General features: G+C 33.3%; 3 protein-coding genes across 4 annotated transcripts; 1 reads left to right on the top strand and 2 right to left on the bottom strand.

Annotated features, from left to right (window-relative positions):
* Positions 1–5336: 5336 nt before the first annotated feature.
* LOC115703122 (oligopeptide transporter 7) lies at positions 5337–9497 on the bottom strand. Its single transcript, XM_030630658.2, has 6 exons — positions 9319–9497; positions 8614–9223; positions 6981–7550; positions 6492–6747; positions 6210–6392; positions 5337–6105 (listed from the first exon to the last, which is right to left on the bottom strand). Exons 1-6 carry the CDS (start codon positions 9350–9352, stop codon positions 5491–5493), a joined length of 2268 nt encoding a protein of 755 aa, XP_030486518.2. The 5' UTR covers positions 9353–9497; the 3' UTR covers positions 5337–5490.
* A 1607-nt stretch (positions 9498–11104) lies between these two features.
* Positions 11105–14056, bottom strand: LOC133033209 (uncharacterized). Its single transcript, XM_061107866.1, has 9 exons — positions 13810–14056; positions 13512–13656; positions 13329–13419; positions 12841–13038; positions 12499–12731; positions 12239–12370; positions 11918–11985; positions 11765–11826; positions 11105–11496 (listed from the first exon to the last, which is right to left on the bottom strand). Exons 1-9 carry the CDS (start codon positions 13923–13925, stop codon positions 11363–11365), a joined length of 1179 nt encoding a protein of 392 aa, XP_060963849.1. The 5' UTR covers positions 13926–14056; the 3' UTR covers positions 11105–11362.
* A 2638-nt stretch (positions 14057–16694) lies between these two features.
* LOC115702376 (thiosulfate sulfurtransferase 18) lies at positions 16695–18333 on the top strand. Of its 2 annotated transcripts, XM_030629846.2 has the most exons (6): positions 16695–16846; positions 17004–17093; positions 17176–17255; positions 17726–17796; positions 17896–17949; positions 18083–18333. In XM_030629846.2, the coding sequence occupies exons 1-6, from the start codon at positions 16839–16841 to the stop codon at positions 18170–18172; spliced, it is 393 nt and encodes a 130-aa protein (XP_030485706.1). In that variant the 5' UTR covers positions 16695–16838; the 3' UTR covers positions 18173–18333. The 2 variants fall into 2 exon arrangements, with proteins under 2 accessions (XP_030485706.1, XP_030485705.1); XM_030629845.2 differs by lacking the exon at positions 16695–16846 and having other exon boundaries at positions 16870–17093.
* The last annotated feature ends 1921 nt before the right edge of the window (positions 18334–20254 follow it).

Raw genomic sequence — 20254 nt, 5'->3', positions numbered from 1 at the left:
CCATAAGCTTCATGATGTCAAATTAGTTGGTCCTGTTGACTGGAAAAAGTTAAAGGGATGCTTTGAATCTTATCTACATCAGAACCCAAAAAGAGAGATTTAAGAAGAGGAATATCCCACTGTTGTGCATCAGTAATTAGTGCAGAAACCTTCATTTCCCTATCTCGATGCACAAAATATATCATCTCCATTGCCAACTTTCCATCTTAAGCCTTGTTTTAATAGTTTTTTTCTCCAAATGATACCTCTCCAAGTCAATGATGGGTAAATGCTTGTGTCACATCCAAAAAAGATGTATTTTTGAAATATCTCTGCTTAAGGACTCGACTGAGCAGTGAGTTTGGATTGAAAAATTTTCCATGCTTGTTTAGCGAGTAAGACTTGGTTGAAATGAACAAAACTTTTGAATCTCATACCACCTTCAACTTTGGCTTGACATAAGGCTTTCTAAATCTTCCAATTGATACCCGAATTCAAGGAGTTAGAACCCCGCCAAAACTTATTCATCATAACTTCAATTTGTTTATTGAGAGATTTCGAAGGGCGAAAGTAGCTCATGGCGTATGTTGGGATGGACTGTGCTATTGCTTTGAGAAGGACCTCTTTACCTCCAATAGAAAATCATTATTCTTGCCAAGAAAGAAATTTCTATAATTTATCCTTAATTTCACCAAACAATACTTTTTTGTCCCTACCAGAGTAAAATGGCAATCCCAAGTATCTCTCATGACAAGAATTGCCATTTGCAATATTTGTTGCAAATTACTTTAGATCGGCAATGAAGTGTTTGAAGGGAAAGAGAGAACCGATTTATCAGCATTCACCTTACCCGATGCACGACAGTAAAGATTTAGAGAGCATCGAATAGCTTCAGCAGATCTCGTATTAGCTCGACAAAGGACTAGACTATCATCTGCAAAAAATAAATGAGAAATTGTCGGAGCTCCTCGCGAAACACGTAAGCCATGAAGCATGCCACTCGCTTCTTCATACCTACATAATCTTGACCACCTAATATTTTATATATAACAATCGTATGTTTAAATTAATAAATTTATTATTATAATTTATTTTAAATTATAAAAATAACAAATAAAATAAACAAGTGGTTTAAAAAATCCCATTTTAAAATGAAATTAAATCAAATTATTCAAAATTTTAAAATAAATGTGATCAACCCTAATGGACTAAACGTATAACTTATAACTAGATTTGACCTCTAAATATAAGGATCTTAAATAACATTATAGTGTTTCCAATTATCGTTTCATTGGTATCATTTTTATCATCTAAAATTATTGAAGTGATGTTCCTCATAATGACTTATTTGAGGTAATTTTAAAGAAATATTGTTGTTAGAACATTTTCAATAGAGTTGCTCATGAGTGGTTTTTGCTACATGTGTATTTTGGTCAACATTTTAAATTAATTTTATGAATATTATTGTCCAAAATAAACAATAGTCATGTAGCATTATTTTATTATTTATTTTTTATTTTTTGAAAAAAATTATTTTATCACCAATCAATTTTATGAGAGAATATACATAATTATAAAATTTAATTAAAAAGTGGTATGTGGGGCTATGATGGGTAACTTTGGGAGTTGTCTACTATTGGAGTAATTTTTTTAAGAAAAATGTATCAAATCTTACGTGGATGAGAGAGAAAATAAAAAAAATTAAAATAATATATGTATTTTGGCAACCATCATTAGAGATGCTCTTAAGGCATAAGTGGTGCCTAGCATCATCACGCACACGTGGTGCCTCGTGGATAATTAACAGTATTCTATAATAGTCAAAATTAAAATGTGAGACCCGTTATTTATTTATTTGAAAGTAAGGGATCCCTTATTTAGTTGCATTAATTACGAAATAATACCTACATCGATGCCTTTTAGTATTTGTTAATTTTAAAAAAAAAAAGTAATTTCGTGTATAATCCTGCATAATCTCAGACGTTATCAGAACATAAATCATATGATACAATTTAAGCAAAAGTTCTTAGATTTATGGAGATATAGTGGACAACTCCCAAAGTTACCGAAATATTGGAGCAGTTAATGTGCAAATATTAGTGGAAGTCCTCTTCAAAGAATAATAAGGGAATTCATTAGAATAGTTGGGATAAGTTAACGGTTCATAAATCAAAAGGAGGGATGGGCTTTAGAGATCTTCATGATTTTAATCTCTCTTTATTGAGTAAGCAAGGATGGAGGTTGATCTGTAGGCCTCACACGCTTGTTGGTCGAATGTTTAAGGTTAGATATTATGTGGGAAAGGAGTTTTTGAATGCAGAATTGGGAAGTAATCCTAGTTTCGTTTGGCGAAGTATCTTTGAAACAACAGAGCTAGTGCGGATGGAGGCACGTAGGCGAGTTGGAAATGGTTCTGAAATTAGTATTGTTTTAGACCCTTGGCTACCATGTGTTGAGAATCCGAGAATCAGTTCGAATCATCCCTGCCCTTTTAAATCAAAATGTTGCTGCTCTTATGGTCACCGATAGTTTGGCCTGGGATGTTGACTTGGTGCGTGATTTGTTTAATACCAGGGATACTCAACTTATCTTAAGTATTCCCTTGTGTTGCTCCTGATTTTGCCCAATATACGTGGACCAACCAGACAGGGACACGTGGATCAAGCAACTTATAATCCAAAATATTTGCTAAGTCTTTATGACATGAGGTAACGTCCGGGACATGTCTCCCGGAGAAGGCATATGAAAACCCATATGCTCCCGGAAGCCTGAGTAACGCTAAGGCATCTCCGCGGGGTGTCAGGTTTCTCCTAAGCAATCAAGTCGCATTTAATGCCGCATGGGAGGAAGCGTGTTGGGACTGCTACACGCAATAAAGTCTGACGGCACAACCTCCAACCAGCAACTACAAAGTAATGATCATTTAAGTCTAACGACGGCTACACTGTGAAGAGTCACATCAGTCAAAAGACAAAAAGGACATTCTACATAAAAGCCCTACAACACCTAGGGATTTGACCATGCATTACTCATGGTATATTCATTGGGAATGCCCAACTTTATGGACACTTACAGATACACTTGTACAATAGTTCTGGGGATCACCCCACTAAAAACACTATAAATACCCCCTCAAAGCTCATTATATGGGATCGAGAATCTTGGGCTGCATAAGAGCAAGAAGAGTAAATACTCACCAAGAACATTCTCTGTATTTATAGGAGTGAAACACTCACCAAATACATTCTCTGTATTAAATACATCCATAAATAACAAAGACTCGTGGACTAAGGCTCATTAACGCCCCAACCACGTAAAAATCCTTCTTTAAATTTCTTACAGCTCTATACACTTATAATATTTTATTAGTTGCCGAAAACCTCGGTCAACACCTTGAATTCAAGTCGTATTGATGATGTTTGGTTATGGTCTTTTGAGAGCTTGGGGAATTTTTCAGTGAAAAGTATGTATAGACATTTTGCAACAAAGAAAGGAAGGTGATTTGCAGTTGGTGGGGTTTGATTTCTGGGGTAAACTATGGCGCCTGAAAGTTCCCCAGAAGGTGAAAAATTTACTGTGGAGAGCTGCCTCGAATTGTCTACCAACTAAGGTTCAGTTGCGGCTTAAACATGTTAACATTGACTCAAATTGCCCTTTGTGTTCCTCGGATAGTGAGACAATATTGCATCAACTGGTTGAATGTTCTTTTGCTCGGGCTTGCTGGGATAGAACGAGAATCAGAGTTAGAATGGATTATGCTGGAACTTTTACGGGTTGGCTTGACTCTTGTTTTAAAACTTTTGAGGGGGAACAAAGAAAGATCATAGCCATGACTTGTTGGGCTATATGAAAAATAAGAAATGATTGTGTTTGGAAAGAGAGGAGGGCTAATGTGGCAGTTGTCACTCTTTTGGCTAAAAGCAAGTTGGAACAATGGAGCAAGGCACAAGATAAGTTTCATGTTTCGACTGCTGCATTTTTGACAGCAGCTGATGGTGCTGAATTGTGGTAGAAACCAGCAGCAGGGGAAGTTAAAATAAATGTAGAGGCAACTCTTTTTTCAGATGCAAACAGGTATAGCTTCACATGTGTTGCAAGGGATGAATCGGGTCACGTTTTGGAAGCTATTCCTTGCTGCAAACAAGGCAGTGTTACTCCAGAATTAGCGGAGGCTATGGGCGTGAGAGAAGCTTTAAGCTGGCTAAAGAGGAAAGATTGGAATCGGGTTACCATTAAAACGAATTGTCTTACTGTGGTTCAAGCTCTTCGCAGCCCTCTTCTTATGTTTCCTACTTTGGAAGTGTAATTTCAGATTGTAAGGCTTTGTGGAATGATGTGTCTATTTTATTTGTTAAACGGTAGGGGTGTTCATAAAATAGCCGATCCAATCCAATTCGCACGATCCGATCCAATCCGATCCGCAAAGTGCGGATATCCGCACTTATGCAGATTGGATTGGATTGGAAAATTTAACATCCGCACTTGTGCGAATTGGATGTTGATTGACATGTAAAAGTAACCGATCCAATCCAATCCACACATATTTATAACAAAATTAAAAAATTATATATACAAATAACATTTTAATGTAAAGAAAATAGTAATTTAAAAGTCTAATACATATAATACAATTATATTGCAAAAATTAATAGATAAAATTTATATTCTATTCTTATATATATTTTTTTTCTACATACAATTTAAAATAAAATTAAATATTTTTTTATACATACAATTTTTTTTCTTCCTTTGAATTTGTTATTTGTTATTTTATTTATTTAATGTGTTGTTGTAGACATAAAATAACTATAATTTGTTTTATTTTGTTGCTAGTTATATGAAAAAAAATATTTTTTTCATAAATATTAAATAATTTAATATTAAAAAGTAACCAATCCAAAGTAACCGATCCAATCCGCACTTTTGCGAATTGGATTGGATTGGATTTGAGCTATTGTGCGGATTGGATTAGATCTAAAAAATGAAATCCGCACTTAGTGCGGATTGGATGTTGTTTGATCAAAAAAGTGTGAATTGGATCGGATGAACAACCCTATTAAACGGTCTGCCAATGGTGTTGCTCATGCAATTGCTCGAGCTTCATCTTGGGTCGCTGATTGTGTCATTAGGAGTAATGAATTTACTCCTAATATTCGTGATGTAATCATAAAAGAAGTTCATTAATAAAGCTTCCTTTACTTTCAAAAAAAAAAAAGAAACATAACATTTCGTGAAATAAGAGCTATAATTTTTAAATATGATTTCTTAATTTATTTAAAAGTAATTCTTGAAATCATGCACCCTTATTTTCATCCTTTCATTGATAATCTCACAACATTAACATTACCAAAATTGCATTTGACAAAGTTGGCTGCAATTTGATTGAAGTATCAAAAAATATTTATTTGAATTCATTTTACAAAGAATAGCTCTGTATATACAAACTTAGAGAGTGGAAAGAATCAAACCAAAAACAGTATACTCACACACACACACACACACACACTTGCTTTACAGAATTGAGCAACCATGAACCACAATACCTGGTTCAGTTGGGCAAGAAGCCAAAGGACAGCCTTCTGAGCCATTTCCCCACCATGTGAGTCTTACATGTTCCATCCCGAGGCACAAGTACAGCAACACCCCCATGAAGGCTAATCCAGCATCAAGAGCCCCGGACAGCACATAGTTGTGGCGACTCCACCAGCTACGGTAGTACCTGTAAGCAATAAATCCAGAGGCAAATCCAATTAGAATCCAACTGGTGTAGTTGACTGCTGTAGCTGGGGGCATGTTGATTGTTGATCCTAAGATCACAGGCATATTGATGAGTGCAATCCAATGCTTGTCTGGATAGGCCTTGTGTGCAAGCCAAACTAACACAGTTGCCACAACACCCACTAGGAAAAACCAGTTGATGGATGAATAAAAGCCAAGATCTCCAAAGATTCTACGAGGTCCGATTAGGCCCCAGATGACAGAAGCATCATAAAACACATGGTCTCCAGGACAGGTCCATGGACTATCTGAAGGAAGCAAATCCCTGTCACATATGTCTGGAATTGTGTCCATAAGCCACCATGCTGTCAATAAATGTGCAAGAGCAGATACAACAGTTCCCACTACCTGATATAAGAAGAGAAAATGTTCTTTAAAATCATTAGAAAACTTCTTACAAGTCACTGTGATCAAGAGATTTGATGGAAAGTTAAACAGGACATGAGGATAACCTGGGCCATGAACATTGCTCTAGGAGGAATCTTCATGTAATGACCTAGCTTGAAATCTTCTAAAAATGCTATCCCCTGTTTCATACTTATATAGCCATAAACCTTGAAGCACATGTTAGCAACAGGGTAACCTGGGTATATATATCCAATGATGTACTCTGTGATTACATTCAAGCCGGGTAACTGTGAACCAATGAAAAATATGTCTGATTAGGTACCAAAGGTGAAACTATTTCAAAGGTTGTTAACATATTCAATCAACAATAAGAGATGGAGTTAAACCTGATTAGTTGTGGCTTTGATAACTCCAATAGGAAGAGTGAAAAAAAATGCTATACCACATGCGAGCAAGACACCCCACCACTTCAGTTGGAGTTGATCGTTGTAATACTGGCATATATATATGGTCGCTGCTATATTAGCAAAAAGGATGCACATGAACCACCATTCAGGAACTTGTTTATACTTCCTCATGAGTCTTGTGTGAACATCAACTTTCTTTTCTTGAAAAGCAGACTTGCTTAGCTCCCATATTTGTCTACAAGCGACCAAAAACTAACCCAACTGATAAAATGAACTATATAACGTTGAACATAACAGAGTAAATATATTAACGACAGGTTTTGTGGTACACGTCATGCTGCATTATAACTAGCTTTTATGTTTTTCTATAGAACTTTTCGACCATTGTCTTGCAGATGTTGAAGTGGTTATTCCAAAAAAGTATATTAACTTAACTTAAACAGGTCTATAACAAAATGGAAGGCATACCTTCCATGAAAGAGAAAAACATGAGCAATAGTGGCAGTGAGGCATGCGAAATTGAAACCATAGGTGATAGCAAACAAAGTGCTCATATGAAGAGGGCCTTGGCGTTCATATGCATCCATGTCAAGGTGGAACTTGGAGTCAGTTATAGCGGAAACATTGTAGCGTTGGCCAGTAGATGTGAAAAGGCCATCTGAGAAAATGGGAAATGTTTTGGCTTTGTAGAAATTGAGCCAGTAAGCAATCGGGACAATGACATAGAGTACAAGCCCAAAACCAACGGCTACATTTGCAGTAGCAAACCATGGACTGGCAAGTGGGCTTCCGAGGTAAGAGGCTATACTGGACCAATCGAACCCAAGAGCACCGATTCCGAGGCCACGAAGTCCTGAACCCAGCTGATGGGCAAGGACGGAAGCGGGGAATATCCAGCAGAACCAGGAGAGAGACGTTAGCCTCGAGAATAAGTAACCTGGGACAACATAGTAAGCAAAGCTGCATATAAAAGCTATTAGAAAGAATTGATTCCGAGTTAAGCTCCCCTTGGGCCTCTTCTCTTTCTCATGTAATGCCCTGCAAATAACACAATAACGTCTAAGACAAACAACTACGACAGTAAGGAAAAAATGATTAAAGGGTAGTTAATCAAACATTGAGTTTAGTTCTTGCATCATTAATATTTACTACAGAGAACAAACATTATTGGCTGCTTACAAATTTATTTTCAAATATTACAATCTTTTCTTTTCCTTGCGGAATAATATTTAGGGGAATTACCCCTTACTGTTTTTTTAATTTTTTTTTTTTTTAAATTTACGGTTAGGATTTCTAGAGTGGTTTTTCTAGTAGTTTCTATATAGGTTGCTATACGATTTTTTGTTGCGATTTAGATTGCAACGCTAGTTGCAATAGGAATTCTACGTAGAATTCCGTAAAAATACAAAAAAAAATCTGTTTTGGAGTGTAAAAATAAATAATCTCCCTAATATTTATAAGGTTGCATGCTAAATAATTGTTAGTAATAACAAGAATATTTGTCTCTTCTTTTTTTATTATAGACCACAAGTGTCCGATTTGTCTTGAATAAATGGTCAATATAAACTTTTACTTACGCTGGGTATCAATGACAATGAATAATAATAAGTATTCCTAATATAATTATCAAATCACTTTTAAAAAAATAATAATAAATAATCAGGTATACGATCATTTAGCCATATTGATATCACTATCTAAAAACATAACAAAACTTAACGATCGATCACGTTGTTAAGATTCATTACCCAGCCAAATAAATCACAACGTATAAGAAATTCATACTATAGAATTGTAATCTTATTAGTAAGGAAATACCAGATTGAGGCTGTTTTAACAGTTATCTATTATACGAATTACCAAAACGTAGCATGTAGGTAATGTAACACATATGAAAGATTAAACTCATCAATTTTGTTAAATTACTATTCACGTGAGAGCCGTAGTAGACACCCAACAAATGTACTGATTTGAATAAAGAAACTAACTTTTATATTTTTGGCATTATATATGTATGGTTGACTTAGGAGATCAACCAAGGGCAGCGCCATAACATATAAGAGATCAAATGATCAATCAAGAGTCAGTAAATAAAGTTTACCTAAAAAGAGAAACCTGGACCAGATTCTGGGGCCACCACATAGCGGCGGGCTCCACCAAATAGCGCCGAAAAACCCCGGCCCAACCGAATCCGAGAACCTGGGTCGTCAGAACAACTAACAAGGCCACAAAAAACGTGAGATTTTTTTTGTAAAATATCTTCACAGCGCTGACTATGTGGATTGCATACACATTCCCAGCTCCCGAATTAGCGAAGATAGTGATCAGAACATGCTCTTTCACATTAAACGGCCCTGGATTCAGCGTAAACTCCCATTTCTTGTCCTTGAAGAAAACCCGATCGGTAATCACTGAGGCCATCAGATGACCAAGCGGAACAACCGCGATCTGAGCCGAGATCGAAGTAAGAGACAGGGGTTCCTTCCTGTACCAGAAGAATTGTTTGAGGAACGATAGGAGAACGCAAGCGAATATCCCCAAAACCCATGTTCTGAATGTCACGGCCGGTAGAGAAGGATCGTCGGTGACGGGAACAGTGAGCGCAACCTCCTCGATCGGAGAGTTTTCTTCGGCGGAACTAGGTCCCGGCGGTGGCGGCAGTGTTGAATCAACTGTCGCATCGTATTGGGAGGCTTCCTCGTTGTTCTGAACTGTAGACGAAGAGAAGTTGCAATAAAAGTGTTTGAATGGTGAGAATCTACGCGAGAAAATGTAAAGAGTACTAAATGAGGGGGAAATGTCTTACTTAGAAGTGGAGCTGAGATTTCGTGAATAGTCATAATCTTGATGTCCGTACATACAGTCACAAAAATATCCAGCCCAGTTCGTTGGGTGATTATACCATTTTTGCCCGTTGACCAATAGTCACCGTTGATTAAGGGCACGTGTTTGCGGTAACAATTCGATTCTATGTAATAATAAATTAATAAAAAGATGAGTTAATTTGGTTTATATATAAAACGAACTGCTTAGACTAAATGTATTTGAAGGAATATATTGCCTAGATGCACTTTTGATGAGTACCTTGTCAAGTTTTAAGGAAATAGAGATGTAGTAATAAATTAGCTAAACGACAACATACTTACACAAACGACAACAGAGAAAAGTGTTAGTAGAGGCAGTCACTCATAGTGGGTATGTTTAGTTGAGAGAGTTAACGAATAAAATGGACTTTTAAGGTCTCTTTGGAACGCCATATTAAGTCGTATTGTATTGTATTATATTGAATTGGATTATATATCATATGTTTATATAATAGTATGTCAAACTTTAATTTATACTAAAATATTATATATTTAGGTGTCCATAATAGTTAATACCACATGTAGTTTTATATAAAAATATTATATAAAATAGAATTCAATATAATACAATACAATACAATACGACCTAATACGACATTCTAAACTAGCCCGTTAACAATTATGTGAAATGGGAACCCCAAGGCCCAAGGTACATTTATCCGGTATGAACGTTTGAGTCTACAGTATTGTTTAAGAGCGGAGTGAATAAGATATCAACACGATGTGATTTTCATATATTTAGGCGATTTAGGCATAGTATAATTAATTGCTTAGTGTGAGATGTCATTTTAATTAGTTGCTGAGGTGGCAGTTTTTTTTTTCCTATATATACATATAAACTTAGTAGAGGCGATACACACACAAAAAATAAAATAAACCAGTCAGAGAATTAAGAGACTGGTCTGTAGAGTGTCGTGTAACCCTCTTGACAGTTCAGAGCAGGAGATTCAACCTTGAAGAGCTCTGTTTGTAATTCTTTCAAGATTAATAGAGATTCTGGTGGGATTTCAGCTTACTGGTTTGAATTTAATTGCTGGACTTATTCTAATCTGAGAAAAGTTTGTCAGATTAAAGTAAATAGGAGCAATGAGTGAATAAATCATCAATCATCAACAACATACTGCAACAAATAGGTTGATTTGGATTGTCATTATGTGATAATGATAAATAAAATACTATAATGAAAGCAAAAAATAAAAAAGGTGAGTGCAAAGAAGCCTTGTTCGAACACGAGTCTCAACCAATTAGCGAACCCCCTCACCAAATTGATGACTTTTTTTTTTTTTTTTTTTGGCAGAAACCAAATTGATGAATTTATTTTCTGACATGATATTTTCATACATCGAAGAAGAATAAAAAAAAGATTTTTTTTATTTTTACACTTTAAAATAATTTTTTTTGCATTTTTACGGAATTCTATGTAGAAATCCCTATTGTAACTAGCGCTGCAACCTAAATTGCAACAAAAGCTCGTATAAAAACCACTATTGCAACTAGGGCTGCAAACACTTTAAAAACCCAAACCGTAAATTTAAAAAAAATAGTATATGGAATAATTCCCCTAAAAAAAGAATAATTATATAAGGCACCATTTTTTATAAATTTTATTACATTTTTACGTTCAAAGAATGTTTTATTACATTTTTACAGTTTTCCAAAAAATAACACGAAAACAACATAAATTAACAAGAAAACTACATAAAAGTAACATGAAAATAACATCAAAATAACAACAAAAATACAGATAATAAAAAATCAACAACAAATTAACAAGATTACAACATAAAAATACCGTATTTTCTGTAAATAAAATCAAAAAAATCGTAAAAATGTTTAAAATTCCGTGAAACAGTATTCTTTAATTTTTTTGTTGTTTTTATGTTTTTGTGAAATAACCCCTAAAAAAATTACCAAGAGCCCAATCTAATTATTTGGAGGTAATCTGTTAGGCCTAAAATTACAGCCCTAAATAAACATTGGATTATATCAGGTGACTATTTTTCTGAACATAGCTACAAAAAGTCCACTTGTTTGTGATGTCAAGGGATCAAAGCGCAAAGTTTTCAGTATCCCTCCACTTCTACAAGGCCAACTTTCGGCTCCACTGATCTCCTGCAACTCTACAAGACCATGCCAAAATGTCGACGAAAAATAAAGTTAATTTCCCCCAAAAAAATGGTGATAACAAGTCGATAGTGTTCTCTTAACATTAAACCAATTATGTACCACAGAGAAAATCATTTACAACAGAGTAGTTTTAACAGTCACACGACAATGTGGATGAAACTAAGCCACAACATTTTTAGGCTGTCATATACGTAACCTGTGATGATACTATGACTATAAGCAACATTCTATCTATAGCTTCAACTCATAAAAGGAACTTACCGGCAGAACCATTCTCCTTCAGAAATTGTGCAACCACTTCTTCGTTCTGAGCAATTGTCAAGCTAATTGAGTGAAAAAACACAAAAGAGTAAGAAATGGACAATGTGAAGAGCATACACGCAGGTGGTAAAAGAAAAAAGAAAAAAAGAGCACCTGCAAGTACTGTAGACAAGCAGCCCGCCAACTTTTAGCAACCTAAAACCATTGCTCAAGAGTTTTAACTGCAAACAACAGAAAAATATGTGCAGTAATAAGTCTAAAACTCATTTTCAAGCTAGGGAGGAGCAAAAGACCACTTGCTGCAAAGTTCACGAGAGAAACTTCTAGCATTGATTATTCATTTACTGTTTGGTTTGGGAAACAAGTGAAAAACTTGAACACACAGCACACAGCAAGCTGCAGCTAAATTAACGAAGTGCATAGTCAACAAAGCTAAGAAATACAGGCAATAGAATAGTAGAATAAATTAGTTACCTGAAGCACAGTCAGGCTATCGGTTCTTTCTGCATCCAACACTCGACGTTGAAGAGTTTTCCAACCCCAATGTTCAAATTTTTGAATATGTTTAATTGATCCGTCATGAGTACACTCTGCATCTACTAGCACCTGTATCAAATCCAACCAATAAATACCTTCCATACAAAAGACTAAACTGTAAACTCAAATTCCATGAGCATAAAAATCTCTAAGAAAATGAGGATTAAGTGGGTAAAGAATAATTTACTTCAATTTACCTTGTCATAGCCGCAGCTCAACAACTCACTGTCAGAAACAGTTTTAAACAATTCATCTTTACTTAAACCAACCACACCAGCATGTTTTCCATAAAAGAGTAACTCGGGCTCCTGAATTCCAGGATTCATATGAGCATTCTCTCTGTCTCTAGCTGCTTTTTTCCTCTCCTTCCATGTTCTCCTAGACCTCCACTCTTTAAACCTTTCGACACCTCCTATTAACACAGATTCACCTGCATAATTCTAGAATGAATGATAGCACATTAAAAATGAACACTTCAACTACACCGCAGAACTGAAGCTTAACATACATAGTAAATTAGTAACATCGTGAGAAATTACATGATTTAGAATCTGAATAATTCCTCGTAGGAAATAGAGAAAAAGTTGTTCCATCAGCAACAAGAAGTCGGCAATGGTCACTCAATTCATATTTCTGAACCATTGTCCTACAAGCCGCTAGACGGTGCCTTGTGACATCAACACCAGTTACAGAACCCAAGTCACCAAGAAGGTCTAATATCATGCAAAGCTTAGCACCTTAAGATTGAAAAAGAAAAAACATTTATTAAAAAAACAAAAGTAAGCAGGCAATTCTTCAGAATCACAAATGAAAATTATATTATCTGAGGTAAATACATACGCAAGCCACAAAGGTATGCTAATATAGTTCTGTAAGACATCAGAATCATAACTTGAAAAGCAAGCATGATCCAATATGTAACAACCATTTAAATAATGAACACACCCAAGAAAATTTCTTCAACAAGGCACAAACAAGATGTAACACAATTAAAAAAGAGTACATAATATTGAAAGGGAAATAGTACCAGGAGCAGCACATAGATCAAGAACATGATCTCCAGCTGAAATATTTAAAGCCGAAACAGCAGCCCCAGAAGCTGCATCAATCCCATATATCTGAAAGATGAACAATCACACAGATAATGATATTGACATTTCATACAACACAAAATCAAAAGTTTACCTAAATAAAGTTCTGGGTTCTGTACCTTTCCTTCACGGTATGCCTTTGAGTTAGCGATTTGAACATTTGGAGGAAGAGAATAGAAACCAGGCAACCAAAACACTTTCTCAACCTTACAGCCCATCTCAGCTTCAATCTCCTCAAGTTGAGATTCACAACCTGGTTTCAACCTTCACCACAAAAAAAAAAAAAAAAAAAAACAGCTGAATTATCACCGAGAAAGCATAAATGTGACTACAACGGGTCTTATTATATGTATTACAAAAGAAGGAAAAGAAAAACTCCATGAAAAGGAGCCGAAATAGGAGAAGAAGAAAAAGTACCTTATGTAACGAGGAGTTAAATCAGAGGCAGAATAGATTGAAGGATCGAGTCCATTTGCGTCAAGAAAATCAACGAATGCATCTGGTAAGGGTGAGTTTGATGTTCGTTCTTCCATGAATACGAACCTGATGACTGATCAGTACTGCTTTCTCAAGGGAAACGGGCCAAGGAGACGAAGCTGCGAACCCTAAACAAAACGACATGCGTTTTGCATGAGTTGTGTTTTATTTATTTATTCTCTTCTTTTTTTTCCTTGGCGGAGTAGTAATATATTTATTCTTTAATAAAATAACTACAAAAATAATTTTTGTTAAAAAAAATAAATAATTACAATATATTTTTTAAAAGAAAATAATTACAATATTTGCTGTAAAAATAAAGAAATGAATGCTGCAATAAATAAATAACTACAATATTTCATTTCAAGTTAGGTAAGCACACCCTCATTAAGTAGAATTCGAACTCGTTTTTTTTTTTTTTTTTTTTTGGAAATCAATTGATAATTAATTTTTTTATTTATTTATCAAAAATAGTATTAAAATATATTTTATTTTATAATTGAACAATATGTTGTTTACTAATAAAATATGTTGTTTACTCTATTTTAAGCACGTTGTTTACTTAATAGGCGTGTGGTTTAACTTATTTTAGGATAGTAATTTTTATTTGTCTTATTTAAGACATGTCGTTTAAGTATGTTATTTTTCTTAATTTAAGGCACATTTATTTAATATTGCATGTCGTTTACTTAAATCAATCTATGTTGTTTACCTAATAAAGCATATCATTTACCTTATTATAGGGTATTAATATTGTTTATTTTATTTAAAGTATGTTGTTTATCTTATTTTAGATATGTTGTTTACCTTAATTATTTTAAAGCATGCTACACTATTTAGCTAATATTGCATGTCATTTACCAAAATGAAGATATACTATTTACCTAATAAAACATATTGTTTACTTAGTTTAAATTACATTGTTTATCTAAGATAAGTTTATGCCACATATGTAATGATTCATTAATTATTAAGATATTTGACATGGATGTTATAGCAAAAATTGTTAATTAATTAATTAACTTAGAGAATAGTAATGAGAAAAATATACTTAAATAATATAATTAATTTTTATTAATTTTTTATGATTGATAAGACCAATGTAGATGATATAGTAAACATTGTTTCTTCTTATTCCGTATATAATAAATATTGTAGTTAAAATTACAAGCTTAATTATGCATGCATACAAATGCAATTGGAGTTGAAAATAGTTAATAAGAAGAGCACAAAAATTTCTTAAATTATTTAGAGAAAATAAAATAATAAAAAAAAAGTGAAAAGATCACAAAAGAGATCGACAGGGCAAAATTTGTACAATAAGGTAGAAATGATAGATTTTAAAAGGAAGGGTAAAATTAAAAAAGGGCAATAAAATGAGTATTGAATCTAATTTTCTTTATGATTGTGATCACAAGCTTCTTAGCTAATGTCCCACAAATAGGGATGCATATTTCTCCATGGGGATGGGCCTCCCGGGGACCCGCCCTTAATGGGGCGGGGATTCCCCTTCTAAATGAGGAACGGGGTGAGGACGGGAATCACACTTCTCACCCCAACGGGAACCTGTTTAGTATATTATTTTATATTTTTAATAATTTTTTATAATTTATAATGTATGTTTGTATTTTTTTAAGTATATTATATTCTTTTTGTGAATTTAAAGTTGTGTTTTAGATGATAATTAATTTATTGAATAATAATTAATGTGTAATATTTTAATTTTTATATAATTTAATATTATATATATTTAAATTTTAATTGTAAACTTTATTTTTTATTAGGGGATTCTCCGCCCTGGTCTTGCCCCCATTAAGGGATTTTCTGTCCTGTTCCTGATAGAGAATAAGCAAGGATATGGGAATTAAAATTCTTAACGGGAATAAGAACGAGGAACACTTCCCGCCAATTCCCTATCTCGTGTGCATCCCTAGCCACAAAGTCATTCTCCCATCAAAGCTAAAGCTTGACCACTCCATCACGCACACATCTGATGGTTTCTCATTCCCTCTAGTTGAGCCTTTGTCAGAAAAAAGAAGAGCACAACAAATGTAGGTGTGCCACTTGTGCCACAAGTTTCCACTCTCTTAGAATAAGTTGATTTAAGTGGCTTCATGATCCATTTTATCTCATCTTCTATTTTTTTTTAAAAAAAAATTGATTATATTTTTTATATAAGTTAAGTGATGATATGTTTCCTATGCATGTTAGATTATTGATTATTTTAGTATATATGTACACAGTATTTTTATTTTTTTTATTTTTTTACTTTTATTTTATTTTATAAAAGTTATTTCTATTTTGAAATTATATTGTTTGCATTCTGAGATTATGTTGTTTATATTTTATAAAAATTATTTTTATTCTAGTGTTATATTATTTCTATTTTAAAATTAAGTTGTTTTTATTTTTATAAATAAATAAAAAGTAAATTATAAAATTATAAATGAATCAAAAAATAAATTATAAAAATATAAATAAAAAAGTACCCCCCAAAAAATAGATTCCTTCCAAAAAAAAATCAGATTTTCTTATAAATTTCGCCAGTTAGATATATTTTTTTAATATATAAAATATTATTTTAGATATGCCATATACCAATATTTCTTATTAAATTTTAATAAATATGAGTTCCCATTCTAAATTAAACCATGCATGTAATGCTACCTTTGTTTTTTTTTTTTTCAAACAATAATTAAAAACAACTAAGAAAAAAGGAAAAAGTGTTACCTTGGTGGACAGTCGACACTGCATTATAATTTTTCGTACATTTTGGACACGTGTAATATAGGCCTTTTCCTAACTTTAAATGATTATATAATGCTTAGAACTCCAAGCTAGTACATCATCCACATCTGAATAACAGAATCCCAAAACAGCTGCACCCAAGGTTTTCCCTTGTTACTGATTGTTTTCCTTTTCAGACTAAATGACCAACCAAATTTGACTCTTACCATAATTTATTCCCTATGGCAAGGTATATATATATATATATTTCTGCATAAACATATATCATCTTTACTCATTAAATCAGCAGAATTAAAATAATCTCTTTTTTTTTTTCCTTCATATTTTGATATGGGTTTTTCTTGGTTTGGTATTATTGTTCTTGCTCTTCTTTTTCTAATCTCAAGCTCAGGAGAAGCAGAACTAGAAGTCTCTACCATTGATGTCCAAACAGCCAAGGCACTTATCAATTCAGACCATCTATATCTTGATGTTAGGTAAAGACATCTAAATTGGGGTTTTTTTTTTTTTATTTCATACTTTGATTTAATTTATGAATTGTGATTTATGTAATAACAGGACAGTTGAGGAGTTTAAAAAGGGTCATGTTGAATCACCTAAGATTCTTAATATCCCTTACATGTTCAATACACCACAAGGTACTTGTTTGTTTCTTGGGGAATTACCCCACTATCTTTTAATTTTTTTTTAATTTACGGTTTGAGTTTATAAAGTGGTTTCAACCCTAATTGTAACATAAGTCTATACGATTTTTTGTTGTGATTTTGCAATAAGAATTTTTATGTAAAATTTCGTAAAAATGCAAAAAAAAAAAATAAAATAAATTATTTTGAAGTGTAAAAATGAAAAAGCCCATTCTTTCCTCGTTAAGTTGTGGTGTGTCCTTTCCTATTTGTAGTTTTTCCTAGTGGTAGTTTTCAACTCTCATTCTTCAGGTTGTCGCAGTCTAGTAGATTTGTATTTCATATTGTTATTTGTAACGTTAATATCAATTATATTAGTTTACTTAAATAAAAACATATTTATTTTTTAAATATTCATTTCTAAAAAGGAAAATTTGTATAATAATTTTTTGAGTTTTATTATTTCTGCTTTTATTTCATTTCAGGTAGGGTGAAAAATTCAGAGTTTTTGAAGGAGGTTTCATCTGCTTGTAACAAGGACGATAAGCTTGTTGTGGTAATAAATGTGAATTTCAAATATGACAAAAACATTATTTTGATGTAATTAAATTCCATGTTATATTTGGTTGCTTATTATGTTTCTATTATATTATAGGGTTGTGAACGTGGGATCAGATCTTTATCTGCAGCTACTGATATGAAAAATGCAGTTAGTATTTTTTTTTTAGCAAATGCAGTCAGTACATTATTCCAAGTTGTTTTATGTTATAAATTCTTAAGTACATAAACTATAAAAAGTGATTTAAAAATAATGGTGTGATAATTTAGACATGAAATTGCAGGGTTTCAAGAATGTAAATAACATGGGAGGAGGTTATCTTGCTTGGGTGAAGCATGGTTTTCTTACTCAAAAACCAAAAGAAGAGCTTTAAGGCGTGTGTATTTTTTTTATTTTATTTTTCTTTTGAGAAAAAAATAAAAAGAAAAATAATGTATTATCTGATTTAAACTTTAAACATGTCATATGTCGGGACACATTTATTACACCTAAACATAGGTAGGTACTCCTTTAAATGTGGATTACTATTTGGCACTTAAAGTTCTTAACATGATATTGGTGTGGTGTTAGGATCTACCTAAAAGTCACTAACTAGCATCATTAACTAACTAGCATCATTAAGGTATAATATTATTATTGATGTTATTTAATATAGTTTTACTTATTTTATTTTATTAATAATTATAAAATGTAACATCTTATTAAATTAGGCACGTTATTGTGTTTTTCAATTACTATACCACTACAAGAAAATTGAGCAATCTCGATAGCCCAATCTTAGTGGTCCCGTGTTTGTCCGCTGTGATAGAGTCCAATCTTGGCGGGCTCAGTAAAGACCGCCAAGATTTGTAACGCCCTAACAATTAAACACGATTCGATTTCCTGATAATCATAACCTAATCCTACTAAATCAGGATTACTAGAAATAAGAGCAGAATTTAAACTTTAAATTATTTACGAAATGAAAATACAACTTGTAATTATTTAAACTTTACAAACCATTCTAAAAATATTTCTTACATTTCGGGATCCCATAAAATTTTTCACAAAATATTACAAGTCAATTTTTACATGTCGACCTAAGCGACAAAATCAAGAATGCAAAATGCAGTAGCTAGTAGACCCAACCCGCGTGGTCTAGTATGGTCTGAACATGTCCAAACCCTCAAACTCATGGCTAATCACAAACTGATTTACCCTTTCATGCACAGTAGAGCACCCATGAGCCAAGCCCAGCAAGACAACATAAATAGCAATATACCATATATTCACAATTCAATTAAATACTGATGCCACCGCATCTACTGTCTATATAGCATAGACCTACGTGTTGCAACATATAAAGCATGACATATTGATTTATCTCGGTTCTAATTATTGAGTCTAACCTAATTATATCTTACCCGCATAATTCTTTATTTCAACATATAAAGCATGGCATTGCATTCAAAATCATTTAATCACTAGATTAATAACCCTAGACCATATAACCGCTCACCTTAGGGTAATAGCCCTAATCCCAGTTCCTTTTTTAATCACAATTATAAAATCAAACATGAGCGCCACCGCGCTTAACTCTACGTGATAACTACTGTCTTATCTGATATCCCAAGTATGTGGAGATTCCAAACCTCCATATGTTTCTGAGCAAGAGCCGGTAATCCTAGTCACAATTTCAAGGATTTCACAAATAGGGTTAATCCCAAAATCACTTTTCACATTTTCACATAATTGGATTTCAATTATAGATAGGCATATAGAACTTGGACCGAGCTTTGCAACGATATAAAGAACATCCCAAACGGAATCCCGAGTCAAAAGTTATGGCAAAAAACAAAAACTCAAAAATTTATGGGAAAGCAGGGCCTCGCGAGCCCAGCCGTGGCCGCGACGAGGGGCCCTGTAACCCAAAAAAAATGCCATTTTCAATATGCTCGAATTTTAACCTAAACTCATACCAAACTTGCTCAAAACATGCATAACCACAAATCCCATCATACATTATCTATATCCAACACAATAGGGATTCTAAGATTAAAACAAACTCCAAATCAAGTCTAATACCAAGAAATCCAAGCATAAAACCCAAACACCACAATAACTCAAAAATTCAAGCTTAAACTTCAAAGCTTCAAACCTTCAAGTTTAAAACCCCGAAATTCAAGCTTAAATCCAGAAATTCAAATCACAATTTTAACCTTAAAATCACACAAAATAATCTAGATGCAACCTATATCATCCCAATATAGCTCAAATACACTAATAACATCACAATCTATATAATCCTCAACAACATACATTAACAACTCATAAGAATACCATTCAACAAGTTCAAAGAGTTTCAAATAAAATCAGCAATAACACAAATAGAAGAGCTAAAGAGTTTTACCACAACCCTCAAGCTCCAAGTGCGCAAAAACCCACCAATGATACTCCAATTCAAGCTTAAATTCAA

This window comes from Cannabis sativa, unplaced genomic scaffold, assembly GCF_029168945.1.
Source record: "Cannabis sativa cultivar Pink pepper isolate KNU-18-1 unplaced genomic scaffold, ASM2916894v1 Contig3, whole genome shotgun sequence".
Classification (NCBI taxonomy): domain Eukaryota; kingdom Viridiplantae; phylum Streptophyta; class Magnoliopsida; order Rosales; family Cannabaceae; genus Cannabis; species Cannabis sativa.
The sequence above is the reverse complement of the archived record's forward strand: the minus strand, read 5'-3'. Positions and strand labels throughout refer to the sequence as shown.

Coding starts and splice junctions, on each gene's coding strand:
- LOC115703122 (XM_030630658.2), bottom strand. CDS start 9,352: ATGACTATTCACGAAATCTCAGCTCCACTTCTAA. Junction 6,748..6,980: donor GTTTTTCTCTTTCATGGAAG/GTATGCCTTCCA, acceptor GGTCGCTTGTAG/ACAAATATGGGAGCTAAGCA. Junction 6,106..6,209: donor GAGCAATGTTCATGGCCCAG/GTTATCCTCATG, acceptor TTCTTATATCAG/GTAGTGGGAACTGTTGTATC.
- LOC133033209 (XM_061107866.1), bottom strand. CDS start 13,925: ATGGAAGAACGAACATCAAACTCACCCTTACCAGATGCATTCGTTGAT. Junction 13,039..13,328: donor TGATCTATGTGCTGCTCCTG/GTACTATTTCCC, acceptor TTCAATCTTAAG/GTGCTAAGCTTTGCATGATA. Junction 12,732..12,840: donor TTATTCAGATTCTAAATCAT/GTAATTTCTCAC, acceptor AGAATTATGCAG/GTGAATCTGTGTTAATAGGA.
- LOC115702376 (XM_030629845.2), top strand. CDS start 16,948: ATGGGTTTTTCTTGGTTTGGTATTATTGTTCTTGCTCTTCTTTTTCTA. Junction 17,094..17,175: donor CATCTATATCTTGATGTTAG/GTAAAGACATCT, acceptor ATGTAATAACAG/GACAGTTGAGGAGTTTAAAA. Junction 17,256..17,725: donor CATGTTCAATACACCACAAG/GTACTTGTTTGT, acceptor ATTTCATTTCAG/GTAGGGTGAAAAATTCAGAG.